The sequence below is a fragment of the Budorcas taxicolor genome, chromosome 18 (assembly GCF_023091745.1).
Source record: "Budorcas taxicolor isolate Tak-1 chromosome 18, Takin1.1, whole genome shotgun sequence".
In the NCBI taxonomy this organism is placed as follows: Eukaryota; Metazoa; Chordata; class Mammalia; order Artiodactyla; family Bovidae; genus Budorcas; species Budorcas taxicolor.
In genome coordinates, this window is record NC_068927.1 from 17,805,303 (window position 1) to 17,832,718 (window position 27,416).

The following is a 27,416-nucleotide window of genomic DNA, read 5'->3' on the forward strand; positions in this document are numbered from 1 at the left end:
ATCATAGCAGGATCCTCTATGACTCACCTCCCAGAGTAATGGAAATAAAAGTGAAAATAAACAAATGGGACCTAATTAAACTTAAAAACTTTTGCACAACAAAGGAAACTATAAGCAAGGTGAAAAGACAGCCTTCAGAATAGGAGAAAATAATAGCAAATGAAGCAACTGACAAAGAATTAATCTCAAAAATATACAAGCAACTCCTGCAGCTCAATTCCAGAAAAATAAATGACCCGATCAAAAAATGGGCCAAAGAACGAAACAGACATTTCTCCAAGAAGACATACAGATGGCTAACAAACACATGAAAAGATGCTCAACATCACTCATTATCAGAGAAATGCAAATCAAAACCACAGAGGTACCATCTCATGCCAGTCAGAATGGCTGCTATCAAAAAGTCTACAAACAATGCTGGAGAGGGTGCAGAGAAAAAGGAACCCCCTTACACTGTTGTGGGAATGGAAACTAGTACAGCTACTATGGAGAACTGTGTGGCAATTCCTTAAAAAACTGGAAATAGAATTGCCATATGTCCCAGCAATCCCACTGCTGGGCATACACACTGAGGAAACCGGAACTGAAAGAGACACATGTACTCCAATGTTCATCGCAGCACTGTTTATAATAGCCAGGACATGAAAGCAACCTAGATGTCCATCTGCAGATGAATGGATAAGAAAGCTGTGGTACATATACACAATGGAATATTACTCAGCTGTTAAAAAGAATACATTTGAATCAGTTCTAATGAGGTGGATGAAACTGGAGCCTATTATACAGAGCAAAGTAAGTCAAAAAGAAAAACACCAATACAGTATATTAATGCATATTTATGGAATTTAGAAAGAATGGTAATGATGACCCTATATGTGAGACAGCAACAGAGACACAGATGTAAAGAACAGACTTTTGGACTCTGGGGAGAAGGTGAGGGTGGGATGATTTGAGAGAATAGCATTGAAACATGTATATTATCATATGTGAAATAGATTGCCAGTCCAGGTTCGATGCATGAGACAGGGTGCTCAGGGCTGGTACACTAGGATGACCCTGAGGGATGGGATGGGGAGGGAGGTGGTAAGAAAGATCAGGAGGGGGAACACTTGTACACCCATAGCTGATTAATGTGAATGTATGGCAAAAAACACCACAATATTGTAAAGTAATTAGCTTCCAATTAAAATAAATTTTTTAAAAAAAAGAATATTTGTCTTGGTCGTGGTACGTGTTACCCATAATTCTCCTGCACTATGTATGCTTATATCTCTGTTTTAACCCCTCTCCCTCTCTCAGGTTTTTGGTTTTTAAATTTTATTTATTTACATCAACCACTGCTTCAATTGCTTTAAACCAGTACCACCATGGTTTTTTTCTCTTTTTCCCAAGGTTAATCCTGCCAGTGTAATTTCTTTGACATTACTGTTATCAGGCACTCCAGTGAACAAAATTAACCTGCTCACAGGATTGGTATTCTAGTCTGATAATGATTTGATTTGCTGTCTTGTTATTGATTTGCACTCCAGCTTTTGGGTTGAAATAGATCGAGTTCCTGACAGGCCCATTAGCATAAAGACCTCCAATCAACTGTTTTCTGCTCTAGGTCTGTCATTCAGGAGATAACTCCTGAGGATATATGTTATCAAATCTTTTTCATCACTGCTTTTCATACTGCCAGGTCATCCTCTGTAAGCAGCTATGATCATTGCATGTCTTCTATTGCCCACAGGTGCATCCGTGGCTCACCCATCCAATGCTTAGAGAAGTCCATTGGTGTCATAGGTACCAGGCCTATGGAGATAGGGAAAAGGAGATAGATGCAGCTCTGAGTTCATTAGCATAGTTTGATACTCATTCACAGGACTTTGCTTTTGACATTTGATACGAGGTAAGAAAGTGAAATGATCGAGTTCTACCTCTATTTTGTTGTGATTAGATCACAGGTAGGGTGGGTGAGTGACTGTTCTCCAGTTACCAGACAGGAAGCTCATTTTGCCTCACCAAATTATCACCCTCTCTGTATTAATAGGAATCAAACAAAATATCCCTTCCTGCAACTTTCTCGTTTCCTATCATATAGCTTAGTAAAATGCTTGCACAGTTATTCATTCACTTGTTTAGCAGTGAACTTGGCAAATACTTCTCAGTATCTTGAAATAAACTCAAAATAATTACTTTAAGTGTTGTTTCTTGCTATGGATCAGTGCTATTGTTTATTGCTTTTTTTTTTTTTCCAGAGAATGTCAGCCAATGATGTCAGATTTCCATGAACTTTTATTTTCTGTTTCACTCCTTAATTGGGGCAGGTTGGAAAGAAAAATGCCAGTACATACACCATATGCTAACCAACCTCACATGCCACAGTTTTTAGAAGGACAAGCTAATTCCCAGGACTATATAGGAATGCTAGTCTGCCTCTTCACATTTTTCTAGTAGTGTGGAGGAATTTATCGTCAAGTCAGACCATGATATATTTGAAGGTTGATCTGGTCAGTCATGTGTATCTGCCTCTTTCTCATTTGCTTATTGGCAAGTAGAGCGTGTCCCTGGTTCTTTAGACAGACTGAATTTATAAGGATCTTGTCCAAGGATAACCTTCATTCTTTTGACCTTTCACAGTTGCTTGCTTGCTTGCTTTCCCCATTTTGCATTAACTGCTTTTACACTGGAATTGTCAAATCAGGTTTGGTGACTTTGTCAGCAGCAATGTGGGTAAGAAACCAGATTTCCCATGCAAAGGAGTTAATGCCCTTTTGTATTAGTAATTCTAAAAATGGATTAAAATGTCTTTGATTTTACTCTCTTGGTTTTTTACTTTCTCAAAGTCTCTGATGGTTCATATCTAAAGCTGTTTTGATATGAACTCTGTTTTAGTCTTTTGAACAATTCCAAGCTAAACAGATTAATTTGACCAATATTTTTTAGTGAATAATGCATTTTTTTTAACAGTCTGACAAATAAGATTAATTTGTGCTCAAATGAATGAAAAACAGTCACCTTTCTTTGGTGGCTGCTGAGTACTATGTTTTCTGTATTTTGCTCACAGAACTGCTGGGACTTTGTAAATAGAAGTCTTGGGGAAATGTTTAGATCTCCAACTATCTTTGTTTATGGCATTGAAGATTTTAAAATGTAAATGTGATAGATATTGTTTAGTTTTAATAACTCAAGTTTTGGGAAGACCTTAAAAAGTGTTTTAAAAAAATTTTAATTACTTATTTTAATAGAGGATAGATACCTCCTAAAGTTAAATTGATGTGGCACTTCTTCCAGCCTGAGTCTGAGAATCAAGTAAAAGGAGTTTGCTAACATAATCTGAACATAACATCTGAACATAAAAATTGACCTCTATAATTTCAAAAGCCTTTTAACAAATTTTAACATAACGTTCTTATTTTTTCTTCTTTCATAAATGAGCTAAACAAGTAATAGTAATGTAGTATTACCATTTGAAAAATAACTTGCAAATGGAGCTCAGTTGGTTAGTGACAGAATTGGTATTCAGGTGTGTCTTTATTGTTTTTGCTTTTCATCCTGACAAAATTTAACAATGTGTAATAGTAGAACAAGTTGGTAAATTCTTTTATACTCATTATGTAAATGAGTAAAAGCAATTGTTAGTAATTTGCATTTACTTTATTTGCTTCTTTTTTTGCTGTAGATTATAAAGCAAATCCAAGACATTTTGACTTTCACCCCTCATAATTTTAGTAAGTATATATCTAAAGTAAGGAAGGGGCTTGCCTGGTGGCTCAGTGGTAAAGAATCTGCCTGCCAGTGCAAGAGACGTGGATTTGATCCCTGGATCAGGAAGATCCTGTAGAGAAGGAAATAGTTTCTCCCACTCCAGTATTCTTGCCTGGAGAATTTCCCTGGACAGAGAAGCCTGGTGGGCTACAGTCCATGAGGTCACAAAAAAGTCAGATGCAACTTAGCAACTAAACAACAACAAAAGTAAGGAAAAGGAAACTTTCTTAATAACCACAATACCATTATCACACCCAACAAAATTAGCAATGATTCTGTAATATTACAATATTTTTATTCATGTTTTTCTGGTTGTTCCCAAAATGACTTTGTTTTAAAAATAATCAGGATCTCAAAGAAGGTCCCCACAAGGCACTAGTTGTTACATTGCTTAAGTCACAGTTAATCTAAAACAATACTACTCACCCCATTTTTCTTTTCATGATGTTAACTTGTTTGGGTAGACTAAAAGGCTGGTCTTTAAATTTTAAATTTCATGTTGCTTCTATTATACTAAGCTGCCTCAAATGTAAATTTTATTTTATTTTATTTTATTTTTTTGGTTTTGGCCAAACTTTTTATTTAGTATTCTGTAGTTGCTTAACACACACTTAAATGGTCTTATTGGGGAGAGGGAAAGGGGAGGTTCTTGTAGATTCCCAAGGAAATGTCAGAAAGGCAAAATATGGCCAGCATTATCCATTTGCTTTTTTCTGGGTTTACTGGGCGAATAGCACTTTTTTACATATATGCATCTGATCTCAGGTTTTTCATACTGAGAACATTTGAGATTTCAGCTTGAAGACACTCTGAAATCCTAAGAGTAGCATACCCCGACCACCCTCTAATAGCTAGCTTGTTTATATACGCAGGAGGATTCATCTCTCCATTTTAGATGACTAGATATTTTGTGTAAGATAAACTGCTTGCCTCATCATTTACTGGGGAAATCCTATAGGAACTGGCCTTTAGGGACACTTTTACTTGGAAGATTACACCACTAGTACACATGTCAAGTCTTAAACACACTTAACATTCCATTTGCTTGTTGAAAGCAATGTCATAAAATCAAAGATTAAACATGTTTTACTTTCTTTCCTCACAAGAACATAAAAATTATGGAAGGGGAACTTCCCAAGTTCTCGTGATACAAGAGATTATGCACCACCACCAAGAGATTATACTTACCGTGATTATGGTCATTCCAGTTCACGTGATGACTATCCATCAAGAGGCTATAGTGATAGAGATGGCTATGGTCGTGATCGTAACTATTCAGATCATCGAAGTGGAGGTTCCTACAGAGATTCATATGAGAGTTATGGTAACTCACGTAGTGCTCCACCTACGCGAGGGCCCCCGCCATCTTATGGTGGAAGCAGTCGCTATGATGATTACAGCAGCTCACGTGACGGATATGGTGGAAGTCGAGACAGTTACTCAAGCAGCCGAAGTGATCTCTACCCAAGTGGTCGTGATCGGGTTGGCAGACAAGAAAGAGGGCTTCCCCCTTCTATGGAAAGGGGGTACCCTCCTCCACGAGATTCCTACAGCAGTTCAAGCCGCGGAGCACCAAGAGGTGGTGGCCGTGGAGGAAGCCGATCTGATAGAGGGGGAGGCAGAAGCAGATATTAAAAACAACCAACTTTGGACCAAAATCCCTGTTCAAAGAAACAAACAAAAGTGGAACCTGTTCTATCATAACTACCCAAGGACTACTAAAAGGAAAGATTGTGTTGCTTTTTTTAAATTTCCTGTCAAATGTAAATTTTAAATGTTAAATAAAGAAATACAATAATAAATAGAAAACAACTCTGTCTAACCTTAAAAGTAGAATTTTTTTATTTTAAAGAGTTCACAGAACAGTTTACAGTAAGTGAAATGTTGTAAGAATTTATTTCATAAGCAACTTTAAAATCAAAATAAAATCCAAAGTAGTAACTGTATCCTTGTGACTTTTATGTCTGTATTAGCATTTTGACTAAGTGTAGTTCATAATAGTGAAGATGAACAAGTAAAGAAATTCTGGTGGTTTGGTGTTTTAGTCACTAAGTGAAGTGAAGTCCCTCATTCGTGTCCAACTCTTGCAATCCCATGAACTGTAGCCCACCAAGCTCCTCTGTCCTTGGGATTCTCCAGGTGAGAATACTGTAGAGGGTTGCCATTTCCTTCTCCAGAGGATTTTCCCAACCCAGGGATCAAACCCCAGTCTCCTGCATCACAGTAGGATTCTCCACCAACTGAGATATGAGGAAGTCCTAATAAATTCTAGTGTTTGGCAGTAATCTAAGTTTAGTCCAATTTTTCTTTTCAGCTGATTAGAGAAGTGCAAATTGTACATCTTAACTCTGTCACAAGTTCTGTTGCACATATCAGAAAACTCACAAACATGTTTTTTGTTGTTTGTAAACACCTTGTCATCTTTACTGTTCTTACCAAAGAGCAAGTATTAAATATTTGTTATGTACTATCAGTGGTAATAGTATGTTTTTTACATTATTATGTCCTATTCTTGAGTATTTCTTCAAGTATAATCTATCTTGAGTAGATACTCTAATTGAGATACTCTATAATTGAGTAGATACTCTATAATTGAGTATAATCTATCTCAGTATCCAACTGCCAGGCTAGTTAAATGCCTAACTTCCAGAAATGGCAACAACGAAGAATAGTGAAGAGGATAGGAAAAAGAGGTGAGAGTTGCCTTATCGGGATTGGAGCAGTCACAGAGCAGGGGCACACTGCTTTGTCTCCTGTGGCCTGGCTAAGTGGGCAGGGCAATATGCTTGGTTGATATTACTTACTGTTCAACCGGAAACTGTTACCATTTTTCCTGCCATTTTTTTCCACTGAGAGACATTAAAGTCAGTCCATCAGGATGCATCAGTATTGTTTTGCAAACCAGCCTTGGCAGAAAGAAAGACTTTAATTTTTGGTTATTTCCATCTAACTCTTTCATCTCTATATCTGTGATAACCCTTGTAGGCAGTCTTTCAAAGGAGTGCATCAAGAGAAAGATGCTGAAATATTTGGGTGCAGTAGCTTCCCTACTTTAAATCTTCATTGCTGTAACTATTATATGTTTCTGCCTGTGCACTGGCTGTACAGCCCCTCTTTTGAGACAAAACCTGAGTAAACAGAGACACATTCTTTCCAGATGCTTTCCCAGTCCCTGTCTGTTATTCAGTTTTCAACGAAGGATTTAAGGATAAAGTATAGGATTCTGCTGTGTAAAACTAATTCCCTGGCTTTTCCTAATGGTGTGTAGAGTTCTGATTCCCTAAGGCACAGTGTTATTTCCAGAGTTTTCTTCAATTTGCATAACTGGTTTATCGGAGTTCTTTCCTCAGAATAACAGAAATGAAATGAGATGACACTATAAAAATACTAAAAGCTTCTCAAATTAAAGAGTAAAATTATTTACACATAAAATGATGAAATATTTTGGGCATTTCCAGGCATATAACTACCAGGCACACAAACAGTGCTCAATAAATGCTTTCCTAAATAATCATAATAAAGCTGTCTCTGTAATAAAAACATATTTTATGAATAGCATTTAAATATCTATTAAAGAGTAGATTCTTCTGAAATCTGTTGAATAAAGTGTGTTCTCTAATATACTAGTATAATTAAGTTATAACTACCTGTGTCTCTGTATTTAAAAGGTACTTCTCTATCCCTTCTAATTACACGGGAATGACTACAAAATAAATGTAGTAGGTAAGAAATACTTGTCCTTCCTGGGAAAGGAGCATTTATATAATAGTATATCACAGCTCATTTCTTAGAATGAGTTTTTATCCTATTTATTTTTTCCATGTATCTATTATTAAGAAAATAGTAATGTGACAGCTACTACTCATCAATCTCATTTGGTAGTAACCTAAGTTTATTTTCATGTGTTACTACCTTACCACATATGCAAGAGCAGGCATCATTTTTAACAGTCTAATCATGTCACACAATCTTGATTGAAGTAATTCTGTCAGAAGTTTAGGAAATTTAAATGGCCTTTTTCATTCTTCTTTGGATGGGTCAGTGCTGTTAAGGGCATTGCAATGAAAAGCACAAAGTGATTTTATTTTAAGAGTTACTGATTCGTGCTTCCCTTGTTTTGTTTCAGGTGGATCATCCATGCTATGGAGTATGAACTACAAATCCGTGGTGGAAACAAGCCAGCCAGAGACTTATATCAACTGTCACCTAGTGAAGTAAAACAGCTTCTATTGGATATTCTCCAGCCTCAACAGAATGGAAGGTAATGACGGTCCTTTGTTACCTACAGGACACTCTGGATTTACAATAACATTTTATACGTGTGTGTGTGTGTGTGTGTGTGTGTGTGTATGAAATTAGTAAGATGTTAATAAGAAATAAAATGTAGCAAAGTGTCAATACTAGAAGGGCAGCATACATAGAGATACTAATTAAAATGTCTGTCTTCGGTTGTAATTTTGTATTGATTTGAATTTTATACTTTTTCTGGGTATAGTTTGTAATAATTTTTATTATTCTGTGTAGAATGTAGTACTTCATTCTACTTTGGTCAGTTCCTTTTCTGATCTTTGGTAGCACTCACCATCTCCTCCCAACGTTTTGGCACACAAGTTTGGGTTTGATAATGTTAGTTAAATTCTTGCTTGTAACTCTGTCTCTTTAAGTAGACTATAATCTTCAGAGTAAACTGTCTTAAACGTAACTTGTACCAATCTTAGAATATAAGTAAAGCAAATACTTTGGATTGCTTTGAATTGAAGAGTTATTTTTATTACAAAAACAGTATTAATATAATTACTTAGGCAAACAGTTATTGAGCACTATTTGTGTGCCTGGTACTTTCTAAAATGATATAGTTATATGCCTAGAAATACCTAGGAAAGAAGTCTTCTGCAAAGGTAGATGTGAACAAACAGAAAAGCATCCTTTTTCTTTAACAGGAAGACTTTAAAGATGTCTAACAATTCCAACAAAATTCCAACAAGCTGTTTTATGGAGTTAGACCAGTAAATACTAAAATTCATATGGAAAAACAAACATGCAAGAATAACCAGGAAAACATAAAGACTTGCCCTAAGAGAGACAGTTAAAATATTTAACAGCCTTTATAATTAAAATAATGTGATGCTAGTACATGAAGAGAAAAATAGAACTTTTGAACAGAATAGAAAGTCCAGAAATAGACCCCCAGTCACATCTGGAAATTTTGTGTGTGATAGAGGTGACATCTCAAATCATTAGGTCAAGGATGGACTTTTTCAATAACTAGTGATGTAACAACTGGATAACCACTTGGAAAAGATAAAATAAAATCCATACTTTATACTGTATTTAAGAATAAACTCCAAACAGATGAGTGATCTAAACATTTAAAAAAATGAAACTGTGCTAGTGCTAAAGGCTTTCCAGGTGGCTCAAGTGGTTAAGAATCCACCTGCCAATGCCTGTGCCAGTGCCGGTGCTAATCCACCTGCCTGTGGAGGTGCAGGCAGGAGACGTGGGTTCAATTCCTGGGTCGGGAAGACCCCCTGGAGGAGAAAATGGTAACCCACTCCAGTATTCTTGCCTGAGAAATCCCACAGACAAAGGAGCCTGGTGGGCTATAGTCCAGGGGATCACAAAAAATTGGACATGACTTAGCTGGAAGAAAATATGGGTAAATTCCTTTGTAACCTTGGTATGAGAAAGACTTTCTAACTATGACTCAAACCTAGGGGCAATAAAAGATTAATAAAACTATATAAAAATTAAAAACAGCATTGTTCATAGAAAAAGATAGGCAATGCCAAAAGACAACTTGAGAAGCTGGAGCAAAACATGTGTTACAAAGAGTTAATACTAACTCTTAAAAATTGAGGGATAAAGCACAAAAATACCTAAGAGAAAAATGGAGGAAGATATGATTGATCAATTCATTTAAAATATTTAAAATGGACCTTAAATATTTGGAGAGATGTTCAAACTAACTCATAATTAGAGAAATGTAAATTAAAACACATTGAGATACCATTTCTCATCTATCAGACTGGCAGAGTTAAAGAGTATGGGGAACATTTGCTGAGGCTATGGAGAAAACAGATACTCCCATATACAGCTGATGAGTATAACCCTTCTATATGAGAATTTGATAATATCTTAAAGAAAGCCTAGATGAGCACTTACCCTTTAAACCAGCAGTCTTCATCTTATTTTTAAGGACCCACCCTGGAGATATGCCTCCAACAATGTGAGTATATATGCACAAGGTTATTCAGTGCATCATCATATAATTGCAAATTTTGGAATGCCCATGGCCTAAGTCCTCATACATGGGGAATTAGTTGAATAAACTGTGGTAAATGTCCACACAATGGAGTATTATGAAGTTGTGAAAAAGAACAAGTGTGGTCTCTATGAACTGATAGGGAATAATCTCTAGGCTGTATTGTTACTTGAGAATAGCAAAGTACTAAAGAATATAGTACTCTACTCTTCATGTACTCTTCATGTAAGAAAGAAGAGGATATCTGCTCATTTTTGCAGAAGAAATACAGGAAGGCTAAATCAGAAACTAGTGAAATTGGTTACCTTCAGAGAGTGGGTGGGAACAGGGTGGAAAGAATGAAAAAAATAGATCCAGAGCAGTAGGGTTGAGGGGAGAGCAATACTTCAAATTCAGACCATTTGAATAGCTCTGACTCTCCAACTCCAGTGATACTTCTAAAATATAAATAATTATTCCCCAAACATAAATCATTAATGGAGATTAATCCAAAAATAGAATACACACAGTAACAATTGACCCTAACCATATTACAAATGAATAATATTACCACACCGGAGGGGGAGGGGAAGACAAGAATTAACCAAAGTACCTTTGGAAAACATTGACTAAACACTGTAAAGCTAAACAAAAAAGAACTGCACACAAATCCTGGACTAATTATTTTTTCTCACAGAGGTAGGAATTAGCAGTTCTGATATTTATACACACATGCATAGTGTTATATATTGGGTTGGCTGAAAAGTTCGTTTGAGTTTTTCCATGACATCTTATAGAGAAACCCATACGAACTTTTTGGTCAACCCAATGTATGGTGCATATACATATACACCGGAGAAGGCAATGGCACCCGACTCCAGTACTCTTGCCTGGAAAATCCCATGGACAGAGGAGCCTGGTGGGCTGCAGTCCATGGGGTTGCTGAGGGTCGGACACAACTGAGCGACTTCACTTTCACTTTTCACTTTCAGGCATTGGAGAAGGAAATGGCAACCCACTCCAGTGTTCTTGCCTGGAGAATCCCAGGGACGGCGGAGCCTGGTGGGCTGCCATCTATGGGGTCGCACAGAGTCGGACACGACTGAAGCGACTTAGCAGCAGCATACATATACACACTGAGATTAAATAAATAATTCAATATATTGCAGCTAATTTGAGCCAGATTTTTTTTCACTGTTGAAATATATAGTTAGAGATAAGGAAAGGAGAATGGCTAGAATATACCCCGTGGTGTTTGATTGGAATTGGAAGTATCACTGTGAATTCATAGTTTTTACAAAGATGGATAGATACAGAAATAAATGAGAATGTGTATATGTATATGGGAACATACATCCTTATCTTTCCTAACTGTCCACTAAGAGAACCTAGAAGCAGTGAAACCCCAATAGCAGTGAGCAAACCTGGTACCCAGATACTGATTTCCAAATAACACTTTCTGATGGAAAGAACCAGGATTCCTTGGAGAAGTAGTTGATTCCAGGGCTGGGGCAGAAAAAAACACAAGATAAACCTGAAGCATCATGTGGTGCCAGAAAGTAAGAAAATGCTCCAAAAACTATAGAGGTGTTTCAGGTGGATGCCAGAGACAATGTGAAGGAGGCTCAATGACCAAAGCTGGGACAATTTGAGCAACAAAATAAATAATGATACTATTGGATTACATCCAGTAGAATAAAGATCCATAAGCCCATGCTGATATAAATAGATAAATGGGAGAGAAGGGACTCTTTTTACAATAGAATTACAGTTAATAAGTATAGGTGGAATGATGATAATGTAGGTGGAATAATGATCACCATTAGGCAAGTACAACAATAACCATTGCAGGCAAGAACCCCTAAATTTAGTGGGTGGAAGTATGATGAGAAATGGGAATTTGTATAATTTCAGAGTATTTCCACTCAAGATACTTTTTAATTGTAAAAGGAAAAATTGTAACTTTACAGTGAAGAAACCGAGCAGACTCCACCTTAACCAAATGATCAAGGTTAACATCATCAGTAGTAAGATGCATCACCATTCCATACCCCCTGATACGATGTGCTGAGAAGGGTACAGCCATTTCTGGCTATTGCAAAACTGCATAACCTGAGTTTAATCATGAGAAAACATCTGACAATCCTAAATTGAGGTACATTCTGCAAAATAACTGACTTTTCTAAAATGTCAAAGTTGTGAAAGATAAAGTTTGAGGAACTGTCACAGATTAGAAGAGCCTAAGGAGACCTGAACACTTAATGCAGTGTGGTGTCCTGGATGGGACACAGGACCAAAACAAGGAAATTTGCAGTGAAATTGGCAAAATTTGAGTACGGTCCATAAGATTAGTAGTATTCTACCAATGTTTATTTCCTGGTTTCGACAGTTGTACTATTGATTATGTAACATGACAGAAAGTAAAGGAGGCTGAGTAGGGGAACTTTTTTTTTGGCTTTTCTGTAAACCTTTTTTTTCTAAGTAAAAAGTCAAAAGATAAAAATAAGAGAATTCTTCTAAAATAATTCCTGCTCTGTGAATAGTCACACATTTCTACCTTTTATGTTGTTCTAAGCAAACATCTTCCTTTTATAGTCTTAACTATGACTTCACAGAACTCTGAAAACATTTTTTGTTGTTGTTGCCAAACAAAGTAAGGGGAAGAATCACATGCAAAATATTCAGTTTGCATACCCATTATCCAAAATAAAACATCACAAAGGAACCTTTTTGGCTTTTTCTTTAGCATAGCACTGAACCCAGCCACACAAATCTGGGCCTACCAAAAGAAGCTATAAATCCGAAGGAGATGCCTCCTCACTTGTGTAGTGATGTAACTTCTCGGTCCTCTTTCACCAGAACAAAAAATGTCTTTTTCTGATCACTGTATCCTGCATAACGAGTTTCACACCTAGAAATATTGTTGATTGTTACTTGTGGTTGATGACACATTTTATTCTGCTGCCTGTTTTAATATCAAGTATAAAAAATTAATGTGTTCCTATCTTCAGCTTTTGTAATAATATACTACTATGTCATTTGTTTATTCTTTTCGGATTGTGCAAATTCTGTATCTTTAGCAGTTTGTGATTGAAGTAACTATTATATTTTTAAGATTTAAAACTTAAATTCATTAAAATAATAGATCTAGAATTTTGACTCTTCATTAATTATTATGACGTGAAAGATTTGGTAGCTGATTTTTTAGCACCAGTACTTTGGTTGAATTTAAGTAGAAAACTAAATATAAGGTTTAAATTAACGTATAAGGTTTAAAATAAGGTAATTTCATTAGATGGGCTTCCCTGGTGGCTCAGTGGTAAAGAATCAACTTGCCCCATAAATTTTAAAAAAAAGGAAAAAAGAAAAATTAATAAATAAATAAATATATTTGAAGGAAAAAAAAAAAGAATCAACTTGCCAATGCAGATTTGGGTTTGATCCCTGGGTCATAAAGATCCCCTGGAGAAGGAAATAGCAACCCACTCCAGTATTCTTACCTGAGAAATCCCATGGACAGAGGAGCCTGACAGGCTAGAGTCCCTGGGGTCCCAAAAGAGTCAGACATAACTTTGTGACTAAACAACAACAGTTTTATTAGATACATTATGCTTTTTTGAGCACTCACTCACTTATCAGGTGGTTATTAAGCACCTTTCTTGGAGAGGTATATAGGAGTAATCAAACTATATATACAATGCCCATGTCTTCATGGAACTTACATTTTATTGCACGTGAGGACCAGGTGAACTTATTTTGAAATTGACTGTTCCTGTGTTTTTAAATTGAACTGTGTTGCATGTTAGAAACTCATTTGATCACATAGTGAGTTGTAAGAAACTTACTAGAGAATAACATTTTGCCTGTTAAATTTTTTAAAATCTTAAGGATTTTCTCCTTTCCTGTAAGTTCTGTTTTCACTGTGAAATATTTAATAACCTCTGTAACACATGGTAGATATGTATCATTGATGGATTTTGGCTTTTATTGCTCACTCTGTTGGAACAATTAATCCATTTAAAAGCACTGCTTTTTGCCAGAACAAGCTTGTTTTTCAACACTGAGGCATTTTCCTTTGGTCCACAGATGTTGGCTGAACAGGCGGCAAATCGATGGCTCTTTGAATAGAACCCCACCTGGGTTCTATGACAGAGTATGGCAGATTCTGGAACGCACACCCAATGGAATCATTGTAGCCGGGAGGCATTTGCCCCAGGTACAGCCCCACTGTGTTTGTGTCAGTAAAAGGGCCTTCTAAAGAGACCTAAAGAGAAAAGAAGATAGCAGAGGATGAGATGGTTAGATAGCATCACAGACTTAATGGACATGAATCTGAGCAAGCTCCAGGAGATGGTGAAGGACAGGGAAGCCTGGTGTGCTACTCTCCATGGGGTCGCAAAGAATCGAACAGGACTTAGTGACTGAGCAGCTACAAAGGAGCAGAGAGTTCTTCCCTTCTCTGCTTTGCAAATGACCTTTCTACTTATTTCATTTTCTAAGAATATTTAGATACTTGAAAGGAGAAAAATAAGAAGCCTGATCAGGTGGATTAGAAATAATAGCAATGATGGTAGAAATACCACCAAGTGCAATAGGCCAGTGGCAGGGAACCTCTCAAACAGGAAAACATACGTTCAAAAACCAAATCAGTCGTAAGAAACAAAGTGGTTTAGTAATGCTGTGGCTAGAAATTACTAATTAAAAATTGAATTGAACGTGAAAAGTACAGTAACTTTTAGGTCATTAGACAATCACTTATTTAACTGAGAGGTAACTGACGTTTGATCTGAATGAATTAGTATTCCCTTCTTCAAATGGTTTTCCAGGTTATAGCAACTAGCCAGCCTCTTTAATTCTTTAATTTAATTCTGACACCTAAATCATTCTGCTTATGCACAAACGTGAATAATTAGGCCTTCTAGAAATGGAGTACTATATTTGTTTATAGTGTTGAAACATCAGCCAAATTCTTTGTGATAAAAGGTCTTTATCAAAGTATTCCTTTTTTATTGAAGTATAGTTGATATACAATGTGAGTTTCAGGTATACAACATAGTGATTTAATATTTCTATAGAATATATTCCATTTAAAGTTATTATAAAATATCAGCTATATTCCCTGTGCTGTAGCATATTTATTTATTTTAACATAGTTTGTGCCTCTTAGTCTCCCACACCTATCTTGCCCCTCTACTCTTCCCTCACCCCACTGGTAACTACTAGTTTGATCTCTATATCTGTGAAAATAAAATATTCTTAAAACACACACCTATACTCATTTTGTTTATATGTACATAGGGTATTTATGAAAGAACCCACAAGAAATCGATAGAATTCTTTTCTTTGCCTTTGGGGAAAGGGACTGTGGTCTATGGTACAGCTTGGGCGTACTGATACTCCTTTTTAACCTTTCAGATTTTTGAACTTTGTGAATCTATTATTTTTTTCTAAAAATGAATAAGAACTTTTTAAAAGTATTTTTTATGCTGTTCACGGACTGTTGATTGGTTTTTGTTGGTTGTCAGTATAGGTGCTCCAGTCCTTCCCAAGGTGCTCTCTGTGACCATTGTATGGAGCGCCTCTGTCTCCTTTGGGCAGGGACCCACTTCAACTGCTCGTGTCCTGCTGCTTCTACTGGGCCTTTGTCTGGGCACAGTGGACTGTTGCAGCCTTCTGTTGCTTCTTTCCCAGCCTCCTAAAATACCAACCAGATTTTCTTTTAATTATCTGATCGCCTGGGCATATTCTCTCCTTGCTGACAATGTGTTAAGTATTTTTAAGTGCCAGGCACTTTTCTAAGTGCTCCTTTAATCCTTACAACTGTCTTTTGTGGTAGGTACACATGCTAGTAAAGTAATGCTCAAAATTCTCCAAGCCAGACTTCAGCAATACGTGAACCGTGAACTCCCTGACGTTCAAGCTGGTTTTAGAAAAGGCAGAGGAACCAGAGATCAAATTGCCAACATCCGCTGGATCATGGAAAAAGCAAGAGAGCTCCAAAAAAACATCTATTTCTGCTTTATTGACTATGCCAAAGCCTTTGACTGTGTGGATCACAATAAACTGTGGAAAATTTTTCAAGAGATGGGAATACCTGACCACCTAACCTGCCTCTTGAGAAATCTGTATACAGGTCAGGAAGCAATAGTTAGAAGTGGACATGGAACAACAGACTGGTTCCAAATAGGAAAAGGAGTGTGTCAAGGCTGTATATTGTCACCCTGCTTATTTAACTTATATGCAGAGTACATCAAGAGAAACGCTGGACTGGAAGAAACACAAGCTGGAATCAAGATTGCCGGGAGAAATATCAATAACCTCAGATATGCAGATGACACCACCCTTATGGCAGAAAGTGAAGAGGAACTAAAAAGCCTCTTGATGAAAGTGAAAGAGGAGAGCGAAAAAGTTGGCCTAAAGCTCAACATTCAGAAAATGAAGATCATGGCATCTGGTCCCATCACTTCATGGGAAATAGATAGGGAAACAGTGTCAGACTTTATTTTGGGGGCCTCCAGAATCACTGCAGACGGTGACTGCAGCCATGAAATTAAAAGACGCTTACTCATTGGAAGAAAAGTTATGACGAACCTAGATAGCATATTCAAAAGCAGAGACATTACTTTGCCAACAAAGGTCCGTCTAGTAAAGGCTATGGTTTTCCCAGTGGTCATGTATGGATGTGAGAGTTGGACTGTGAAGAAGGCTGAGCACCGAAGAATTGATGCTTTTGAACTGTGGTGTTGGAGAAGACTCTTGAGAGTCCCTTGGACTGCAAGGAGATCCAACCAGTCCATTCTGAAGGAGATCAGTCCTGGGATTTCTTTGGAAGGAATGATGCTAAAGCTGAAACTCCAGTACTTTGGCCACCTCATGCGAAGAGTTGACTCATTGGAAAAGACTCTGATGCTGGGAGGGATTGTGGGCAGGAGGAGAAGGGGACAACCGAGGATGAGATGGCTGGATGGCATCATCGACTCGATGGACGATGATGAACTGAGTGAACTCTAGGAGTTGGTGATGGACAGGGAGGCCTGGCGTGCTGCAATTCATGGGGTCGCAGAGAGTCGGACACAACTGAGCGACTGAACTGAACTGAACTGTATTACTACTGTTTGACAGATGAGGAGACTGCAACACAGCTCAGTGGTTTTCCCAAAGTCGTACATCTAGGAAGCACCTGACCTAGTGTGACCCGCTTCCCAGCAGTTTGGCTTCTGAGCCTTTCCTCTTAACTCCTTTGCTACACTTTGCACTTGTTTCAGAGACTGGAAAATAAGGTAGCCTGATAGCTCTTCTCTAGATTTAATTATCATATTGCATACTAGCTATGCTGACTTTTCAAATGAGATCTATTAAAAGGACATTGATGTGAACCCATGAAAAGATCTTCCTTTCCTTCCGTAACCCCATTAATCTCATTGCTAGACATCTAAACAGTTATAATTGCAGGCATATCTCAAATAGTGAAAGTTTGGTTCCAGATGATCACAGTAAAGCAAATTACATAATTTTTTCTGGTTATTCAGTGCATATTAAAGTTATGTATACACTATACTGTAGTCTGCTAGGCATGCTAGGCATTATATCTAAGAAAGCAATATACATACCTTAATTTAAAAGTACTTATTTGCTGAAAATTGGTAACTATCATCTAAAAACACAGGGCTGCCAGAAACTTTCAATTTGTAAAATGAACAACAAGAACAAAAATCTGCAAAGTACAGTAAAGTGAAGCACAATAAAACAAGGTATGCCTGCACCAGCTTCATTTTTCCCTGAATTAGGTACTACCTATAATCATTGACAGTATGTTGGATTGTATTGAATACAAAATACAATAGATGGACCATATTGAATATAGGACTGAAGCATTATTACACCAAGCAAAATAATATTGCTGTCATTTAACTGAAAGGAGACAATGGGCTTAATCCCATTTTGAATAGTAAGTAGATACACATGTTCTAGGGTATGAGTAAATTCACTGTAGATCATGCTCTGAGGTAAAGGCAAATACGTATGACTCATCATCTCTTCATCTCTGGTAATAATTCTGGTGACTCCATCTGCTTTCCGTCATTCAAGCCTAACGTTTAGAGCCTTTCCTTCCATCCTTTGAAGATGCATGCCAAGATTTTTTCTTTGTTTATTTTCTGCTTTCATTTGGTTTGTGGAAAGTATATGGAAGATTTTTACAGTACTCTTGTTTTAAATGAAATATAAAGAGATTAGAGAAAAATTTTTTTGTTTTCCTTTTTTCTGTGTTTGCTTACCATTTCTGTACATGATATTGTTTCACTTATTTGTGTGCATTTTTATGCTGCCAGCTCAGAAGGACCTGCCACAGAAATGATGTTAATTCAATAGCAAGTGACTTAGAGGCTGAAGTCTGATGGCAAGCATAACTTGTTGTGTTAATTTTGAAAGCAATATGTATTCTTATGTGTTGTTCAATTTTTGGCCATTCCTTTTGTGTATTGAAGTAGTTTTCTAATGCAGTCCTCTTTTCCCTAAATACATTAATACAGGAAAGATAACTACTAAAAACAGGAGGTTTAATTTATCACAAGAGTCAGCTGGTTAGCTTAAGTAGTTTGACATATATAAAATCCAGTCATATAGCTGAAAATGCTCTCTAAGGTTTTGTAGAAGCTGAAAAAGATACTAGCGAATGAAATTTTCCTGTTAAGCAGGAACCAGAGTGTAACAATGCAGCATTTTAATGCTGAGTTATTTTTTTCAGCAACCAACCCTGTCAGATATGACCATGTATGAGATGAATTTCTCTCTCCTTGTTGAAGACATGTTGGGAAATATTGACCAGCCAAAATACAGACAGATTGTCGTGGAGGTTTGTATTTAAAAATGTAGAGTGCTGAAGAAGTGCTTTCTATCTGCTCCCTGAAAACCAGTGTGAAGGAAACTGCTTACGAGGCCAGGAATTCACTCCTCACCTAACCCAGATCTCCAGTTTAGTCCTGGAGGAGATGGCCATCCTTGACCCTTGAGTCGAGGCACACAAACAATTCAAACATCTTAAATCCATCAGGGTAGAAAGACTGACTGGCCAGCTTTCCCAGCTACACACTAATCTCCACAGTAAGTGCATCAGCAGTACCATAAAAGAAAGGAGGTGACCTTTTTCTTTTTGTCTTATTTTCATTTTTTCCTGTTTACAGAAATAACTCATGACTATTGTAGAAAAGTTCAATAGTTGAAAAAATTATAGAAAAGAAAACCAAAATATATCTCCATATCCACTAGCAATAGATCGTCACTATTATTTTGAGGGACACCTTTCCAGACATCTCTGTGAACAGAGAAAGCGTGTAATTTTGTATATCATCATTGCTGCATATAAAGTTAAATGCTAAAATACACACACCTGTGCATGCACACATACACATACATTTTTGCCATTTTAAAGTATTATATCAAATACATAGAGACTCCCTTGAATGGATATAATGTATAGCTCATCCTCACTTTGTCTCTCTGGGAATGTCTCCATCAGACTCTGTCTCTCTTGAGGGTGGGTAATATGTCCTATTGCTACAGAAGCTCTCAGTGAGTGCTGAACTGGATGTGGCACCTCCTAAAATCTAGCATGTCTGGAGCTACAGTCAGCTGAGCAAGATTCAGCCTCATCTATGATAGGCCAGAATTTGGGTAAGAGTATCAGCCAATCAGTTTCATTGCTTATGGGAGTGAGACAGAGAGAGACTGGGGTGAAGAAAAGATGGGATTTTTAGAAAAGTGATTGCCTTCTTTGTACAGTTAACCTTTTGTTATCTCATGCCTATAGATGCCCCTAAAATGTGGTCATTCTCTTTGCAGAAGAAATTTACCTTTAGAACTTGAGCAAAACTTCAGATTCTTTCGGCTAAAGCTCTGCCCCAAGGTCTCCCACATTATGACTCCTGGATTTTTTTAGTGTTTCCTTTGGTTCTTTCAGGTACTAATTGGGAAACATTTCAATAAAGTATATTAGAAAGATTCCCAAGTTGGAAATTATGTCTTTATCCTGTTTCATGTACAAACCAGGAACCATAATCATCATCAGAAAGTCTTTACCAAGCATTGTATACTCAGATACAATTTTGCATATTACAGTTTGTCATATAAAATGAACATTACTACTTAGGATAAATGTACACGGTAGCCAAACAATAGGATGATGCCTTAAACTAAGATAGCTTATACAAACCAAATAGTGCTCATGTCATAAAGAATCACAGTTAAGTATATTGTTTAAAACATAACTGTCCCCTGAGAAAAATGAGAATTATACTCATTTTGGCATGCTAGACTTCAAGTCATTTGATCTTAAGCGTAGATCCAAAATCTCCACTGTACTCATCTGCCTTGCTTTCTGAGGCAGCCTCTGCACCACTGGACCCTGTTTTGGTCCACCAAAGAGTGGCTTGCTTGCCACTAAGCATGAAGGTCTAAAGACTAGAGAGAGTTCAGACACTTTGGATACTATAGGGTACTATGTACTGTGACAGGATTAGAAAAGTCATTTTTCTAAGTTATCGATTTTATTTAAGCGACTGAAAAACATTTCCATATAGCTACAGGGATACAGACAATGAAAAAAAAAAAGTGAGATTTCCAAACAGAACTCATGTTATTAATTTTTATAGTTAGGAAGATTCCATCCATAGATGATCCTAACACCTATCATTGTACAGAACAGGCTGTGGAATACAAGGACCATCCATCAGTCTGAGCAAAGAATGAAAACATATGCAGACTATGTTGCTTTTATGGTTCATATAATTGGCTTTTGATGTCTGTCTCTTCTAGTTACTAATGGTCGTATCCATTGTACTGGAAAGAAACCCTGAGCTAGAATTTCAAGACAAAGTAGATCTTGACAAACTGGTGAAAGAAGCATTTCATGAATTTCAGAAAGATGAGAGTCGACTAAAGGAAGTTGAAAAACAAGTAAGTAGAGAAAATAGCTTTTTGTCGAATTTTTTTTCTCAATTCTTCAAAGTATCCCTAAATCCCTTATCATTTAACTTACAAAACAGATATACAGAGTACAAAACAGATATACAGAGTACAAAACAGGAGGAAGTCTGATTTATTTGAGGAATTAATGTTACTTTTTAATCAATTAGTAGTCAATTCAGCTAAAAAGTTCTGACTAGAAAGATATCTAAGAAGAGATAAATTTCCATTTGTAGTTAGCAGTTAAAATGTGTTTTACCAGAAAGAAGCCATGGATTCCAGAAGGTTATAAAATTAAACTCTGGGAGGATGGGAATGAGTAACAGGCCACACTGGTGCTATGTACTACCTAGTATAGCTTCTTCCAGGCCGCCTGTTTAATATTTTATTCTCATCCATAAAAAGTTTCCCTAAATGAATAAAAATTATCAGCAAAAAGGAGAATACTGAAAATACTGTCTTTGTTTTATATGCTGAGAAGTTGCCTCAGGAAAATAAAAGAAAAACTCAAGAAGCTCATATTTTCCACAAGGAAATCTTCCTGTGAATTTATTTTTCCCTCTTGGCTGACACTGATTTTACCTGTCAACTCTTTACAAACAAAAACTCAGACAACTCACTTACTATTTTCCTTTGTAGGATGACATGACTTCCTTTTACAACACTCCCCCTCTGGGAAAAAGAGGAACATGCAGCTATTTGACAAAGGTCGTGATGAATCTGCTGCTGGAAGGAGAAGTCAAGCCAAGCAATGATGACCCGTGTCTGGTTAGCTAGTGAGGAAAGTGGTAGAGACTTGCTAAGACAGGTTTTCCAGCAGTGTGGTATTTGTGTTGAAGCTTAAGCAAGGCAGCCATTAATGTGTGGGCTGACCATGCTGGTGAAGTGGTCGCCACACCCTTGGTGGAATTATTGGACTTCTTGCATGCCATAACCAATCTAATGGTAAGAAATGCTTGTAATCAATTGAAAATAAGTTCTCATGATTATGCCAACTACAGTAATAATCTTTACTGAGCAGTAGTAATAGTTTATTAAACGAGTTTATCACTGCATGTTTTCTGATTACATAACTCTTCAAATTGAGCCTTTGCTCATTTTGGATTGAATTCCCACCTTACTGTCAATTAAATGAATTTTCCAACTAATAATGCATACCGGGAAAGAAAGTATATTGAAAAAATGGTGAATTCTTGTTAAGTAACATGCTTCTAGAACAAGATATTAATATGCATCATAAAAGCAAAATCAACAGGCTGGTATTTTTATTCTCAAACTGCATTATTGGTAATATTTTAGAATACAGAGCTATTGTATGATTTTTACCTTGTAAACATTATTATGGTTTTGTATTTGTGCTAACTGTAGGGGTTGGACTAAAGTAATAAACCTATACCTTATCAAATATTTTCTTTGCATCCTTAGTAAAAATAAGTATGAACTGTTAACCTAGTTTGTACTCATAAAAACAAAATTAAAAATCATTAAATTTTATTTCTGAATTAATGAATATATCTGAATACATTCTTTGTTCTCATTCTTCTCAATATTGAATTTATTACTCCTGAATATTTTCATTTAATTGATCAGGAGATGAAAGAGAATCTATGGTACCTACCATTACACATATTTTGTTACCAAATTTACTTAAGCTAATGTTAATGAAAATATAACATAGGTTAAACATTAAAATTTCATCACTTTATTTCCTTACTGAATGTTACAGTGAAGCCTATTAATTTGAGCCCTGACCCCAAAGGGAGTCATTTTTCTCACTAGCCTTATGGGAGTTTCACCTGAAAAGTCAAACTTGTCACAGAAAATACAGCCCATTTATAAAGTCTTGAAAGGATCTAAGACAGAAAGGACAAGTAGCTTAAGCGACAAGTCAGGTTGACATGAAATAAACGGATGCAGGAGCACGTGAAAAAATCTGGAGTCGGGCACGTTCCTCATATCTTTGAGGTACACTTGCAAAGAGTGTGCTGGTTGGCAGAACTGAGAAAAGTCAGGTAAAATCTTACCTTATAGAACTTTTTTGTTTTAAGAAATCAGAGAGAAAAATATTTTCAGAATCTGTTATGTATTAAGTGATTCACATGAATTATACTATCAAATTTGTATACTAATCATATGAAGCGGAAATTGTTATCCTAGTTTTACAGTTAAGAATAGTAAGGTCCAGGACTTCCCTGGTGGTACAGTGGTTAAGAATCCGCCTTGCAGTGCAGAGGACAGGGTTTGATCCCTGGCTGGGAAACTAAGATCCCTGTGCACCACAACTACAGAGCCCACATGCTGCCACCACTGAGCCCACAGGCCACAATTAGAGAGTCCGCGTGCCATAGCAGAAGATCCCACGTGATGCAATGGAGAGCCTGTGTGCCACAACTAAGATCCCATACAGCTAAATAAATGAATATTAAGAAATAAGTTATACTGTTAGATTATGTAATAAACTCCTCCACTTCTGTGGTATGAAAAGAATTGAGATTTGTGTCTATAGTACAGAATCTATGTACTTTTAACTAATATTATAGAATCTATGTATATTTCATTAATCTACCACAGACTCTGATTTTTCTTCTCTCTAGTGGGACTGTAGTGTTAGAATGCCACATTTCCAGGTAAAATCCACAAGGGAGAAGCCAGCAACAGTTGACTCAGACTATGGGAAATGACCCAGTTTAGGAGGAGTTCTCCTAGCTTCTACAAGAATTCTTGCTTTAGGCTATGTTTTCTGACTGCACTGTCTCTGATTCCAAACCAATCACTGGTTTCTGTCTAGAACCATCATCTTACTGGATTACAAACCACTTCTGCAAGCTGTAAATGCTGTGAGTGTTTATTGCTCAAAGAGAATTCCTCACTAGTCATTCGAATTGTTTTTAATTTGATTCGGAGAAATTGATAAAATAAAGAACATAAATCTGGCTCTTAAGAAAATTCCACTAGTAACATAATAGGAAATAAAAGTGGTATCATTGAAATAAGTGTTTTATCTCCAATGGCCAATAATTTAAAAGAGCTAGAACAACTTATATTTGGCAGTGCGGATGTATTTGAATACTACAATCAGACTGTACAGTCACCCCACAGTGTCCACAGCAAATTAGTTGCAGGACCCTCATGGATCCCCAAATCCACGGATACTCAAGTTCCTTATATAAAATAGCATGACGTGCATACATCCTCCTATATACTTTAAATCATCTTTAGACTATTTCTAATTCCTAATACAATGTAAATGCTGTGTAAATAGTTGCCAATATGCTGCAAATTCAAGTTTTGCTTTTTGGAACTCTGGAATTTTTTTTCTGGCTATTTTCAATCCATAGTTAGTTGAAACTGTGGATGTGGAACACAGAGAGCTAACTGTATATACATGCACACACATGCAAGAGCTATATCACATTATATTTTTTGTGAGCTCTGTATGTTTGCTGTATCTTTTTTGAGTGACCAAGAAAGCTTGTTCTATTATTATATATTTGATTCTCTTTTTCCTTAACATAAAAAAATGGAGCTAATGGTGCTTTATTATTTACCTTGAAGAAGTACTAAAGATTAATTAGATTTGCATCAAGTAATCTGAACTCCTTGAAAAACATCAATAACAATATTTCATTGGGGAAAACTAACATGCATATAACATACATATATTAAATATATATAGATTCCTTTTTATATGTGCATGTATATTGAATTTATATTTATACATATGTATTTAATTTTTAAAAAAGAAACACATGCATATATAGATTTGCCCTTTTTTGTTTGCTTATTTACTCTAGTGAAAATACTTCAGGGAACTCCTTTGTGAGTTTTGAGAAAATATCCAGTTAAAATGTCTGGAATGTGTGTTAAGAAAAAGAAATGACTTGACATTTTCTTGAGAAGAAAAAATAATCTCACCATACACAAAATGGCTTAGAGTAATATAGATGTGTTTTTTACTGTATTTTCTTTTTTTTTTTTACTGTTTTTGTTTTTTTTTTTTACTGTATTTTCTTCTTACCCCCACTCCCTTCCCATACAAATGCAGGAAACAGGTAACACGTGAGCATGGGCATTACTTAAAGTATGACTTATATTTCAGTGTAAGTTTTCTTGTAATATTATGGTTAAAGAGGAAAGTGACTTGAACTGAAATTGGTAATTTACTTACATCCTACTTTTAGGTTTGTGCATCCATAAAAAGCCATATACTGCTTCTTTTTTCTTCTTTTTTTTGGTTGTTGTTGTTGCTCAGTAATGTATCATATTTATTTATTTATTTATTTTTACCTTTTGACCCCTTTTACTCCCCCAGCCCCTACCTTTGGCAGCCATCAATCTGTTCTCTGTAGTTATGAACTTGCTTTTTTTTTTTTTTCCTGATTCCACATATAAGAGATCATACAGTATTTGTGTTTCTCTGTCTCTGACTGACTTCACTTAGCATGATGTTCTCGAAGTCCATCCATGTTGAAGCAAATGGCAAGATTTTTTTCTTTTCTGGCTGAATAATATGCAGTAGGGCTTCCCCTCATTGTTCAGTCAGTAAAGAATCTGCCTACAGTGCAGGAGACTTGGGTTTGATTCCTGGGTCAGGAAGATTCCTTGGAGAAGGAAATGGCAACCCATTCCAGTATTCTTGTCTGGAGAATCCCATGAACAGAGAAGCTTGGCAGGCTACAGTCCACTGGGTCATAAGAGTCAGACACGACTTAGCAAGTAAACCACCACCAATATGCAGTAGAATATTACTTTATCTATTCATCCATCATCAATGAACACCTAGGATATTCCATATCTTGGCTATTGTACATAATGCTGCAATGAACATGAGAGTGCAGGTATCTTTTTGAGTTAGGATTTTCATTTTCCTTGGGTGAATAGCCAGAAGTGGAATTGCTGAATTGTATGATGGTTCTATAGTCAAAGCTATGGTTTTTCCAGTAGTCATGTGTGGATGTGAGAGTTGGACTATAAAGAAAGCTGAGCACCGAAGAATTGAGGCTTTTGAACAGTGGTGTTGGAGAAGACTGTTGAGAGTCCCTTGGACTTAAAGGAGATCCAACTAGTCCATCCTCATTGGAGGGACTGATGGTAAAGCTGAAACTCCAGTACTTTGGCCACCAGATGCGAAGAACTGACTCATTAGAAAAGACCCTGATCCTGGGAAAGATTGAAGGTGGGAGGAGAAGGGGACGACAGAAGATGAGATGGTTGGATGGCATCACCAACTCAATGGACATGAGTTTGAGTAAACTCTGGAAGTTGGCAATGGACAGGGAGTCCTGGCGTGCTGCAGTCCATGGGGTCACAAAGAGTTGGACACGACTGAGTGACTGAACTGAACTGAGCTGAATGATGGTTCTATTTTTAATTTTTTGAGGAACTTCCATACTGTTTTCCATAGTGACTGCTGCACCAATTTATATTACCACCAACAGTGCATTATGATCCACTTTTCTTCACACTCTCACCTGTAATTTGAGAGTATATACAAATTCAATGTACATACACAATATGTATGTATACAAATACATACACATTGAATTTGTATACAATATGTATACAAATAAAATACACATATATACATACATACACATATAAATACATATACATACACATATAAATAGGAATAGACTCTATATGAGTATATTTAATACATGCATATTATATGCATGCTAATTTTCCCCACTGAAATAGTTATTGCTGTTTTTTTCAATGAGTTCAGATTACTCCATGCCAATCTAATTAATCTTTAGTACTTCTTCAGAGTAAATAATAAAGCAGCACCATTAGCTCCATTTTTTATGTTAAGGAAAAAGAGAATCAAATTTTTATTTCTTTTTTCTTATAATAATCATTCTGACAAATAATCATTCTGAGATTTCTCATGGTGGTTTGATTTGCATTTCCCTGATGAATAGTGATGTTGAGCATCTTTTTATATACCTGTTGGCTATCTATACGTCTTCTTTAGGAAAATGTCTAGTCAGATCTTATGCTCATTTTTTAGTTAGACTTTTTTTGTTTGTTTTGCTATTGAGTTGTATGAGTTCTTTATTTTGGATGTTAGTCCCTTATTAGATATATGATTTGCAAATATTTTCTCCCATTCAGTAGGTTATCTTTTCATTTTGTTGATGGTCAAGAACATGTTAAGGAGAGGAATATGGCAAAGAACACTTGATATGTGAAGAGAGTTTATGAAAAGATAACCAGCTAGTTTATAAAACAAGCATGGGAAAAAAAGCATCAACTTAAAGTTGAAACCCATGGAAAGAATTGGAGACTAACACTTAATACCTAGGGCAACTGGAGATAAAAAACTTGAAATGTTTAATATTTGCTGAAATATAGGCAGAATGAACTATGTTGTATTTTTGAAAATTAAAAAATTTGATTAGCTGAGCAAAGTTGATGGAATCTGCCACTGTCTTAGCTGAAAGCAAACACCATTTGCATATCC

At 36.4% G+C, this 27,416-nt stretch overlaps 1 protein-coding gene across 3 annotated transcripts in view; it reads left to right on the forward strand.

Moving 5' to 3' along the window:
- The window catches only part of PHKB (phosphorylase kinase regulatory subunit beta), a 234,514-nt gene extending 212,145 nt beyond the window's left edge, over positions 1-22,369 (forward strand). For all 3 annotated transcript variants that reach the window (XM_052656554.1, XM_052656553.1, XM_052656555.1), the window contains exons 27-31: positions 7,877-8,011; positions 14,078-14,207; positions 18,738-18,845; positions 20,804-20,944; positions 21,593-22,369. In XM_052656554.1, coding sequence (XP_052512514.1) covers positions 7,877-8,011; positions 14,078-14,207; positions 18,738-18,845; positions 20,804-20,944; positions 21,593-21,730 — 652 coding nt within the window. In that variant the 3' untranslated portion in view covers positions 21,731-22,369. The remainder of the gene's footprint in view (positions 1-7,876; positions 8,012-14,077; positions 14,208-18,737; positions 18,846-20,803; positions 20,945-21,592) is intronic.
- Positions 22,370-27,416: the final 5,047 nt, after the last annotated feature.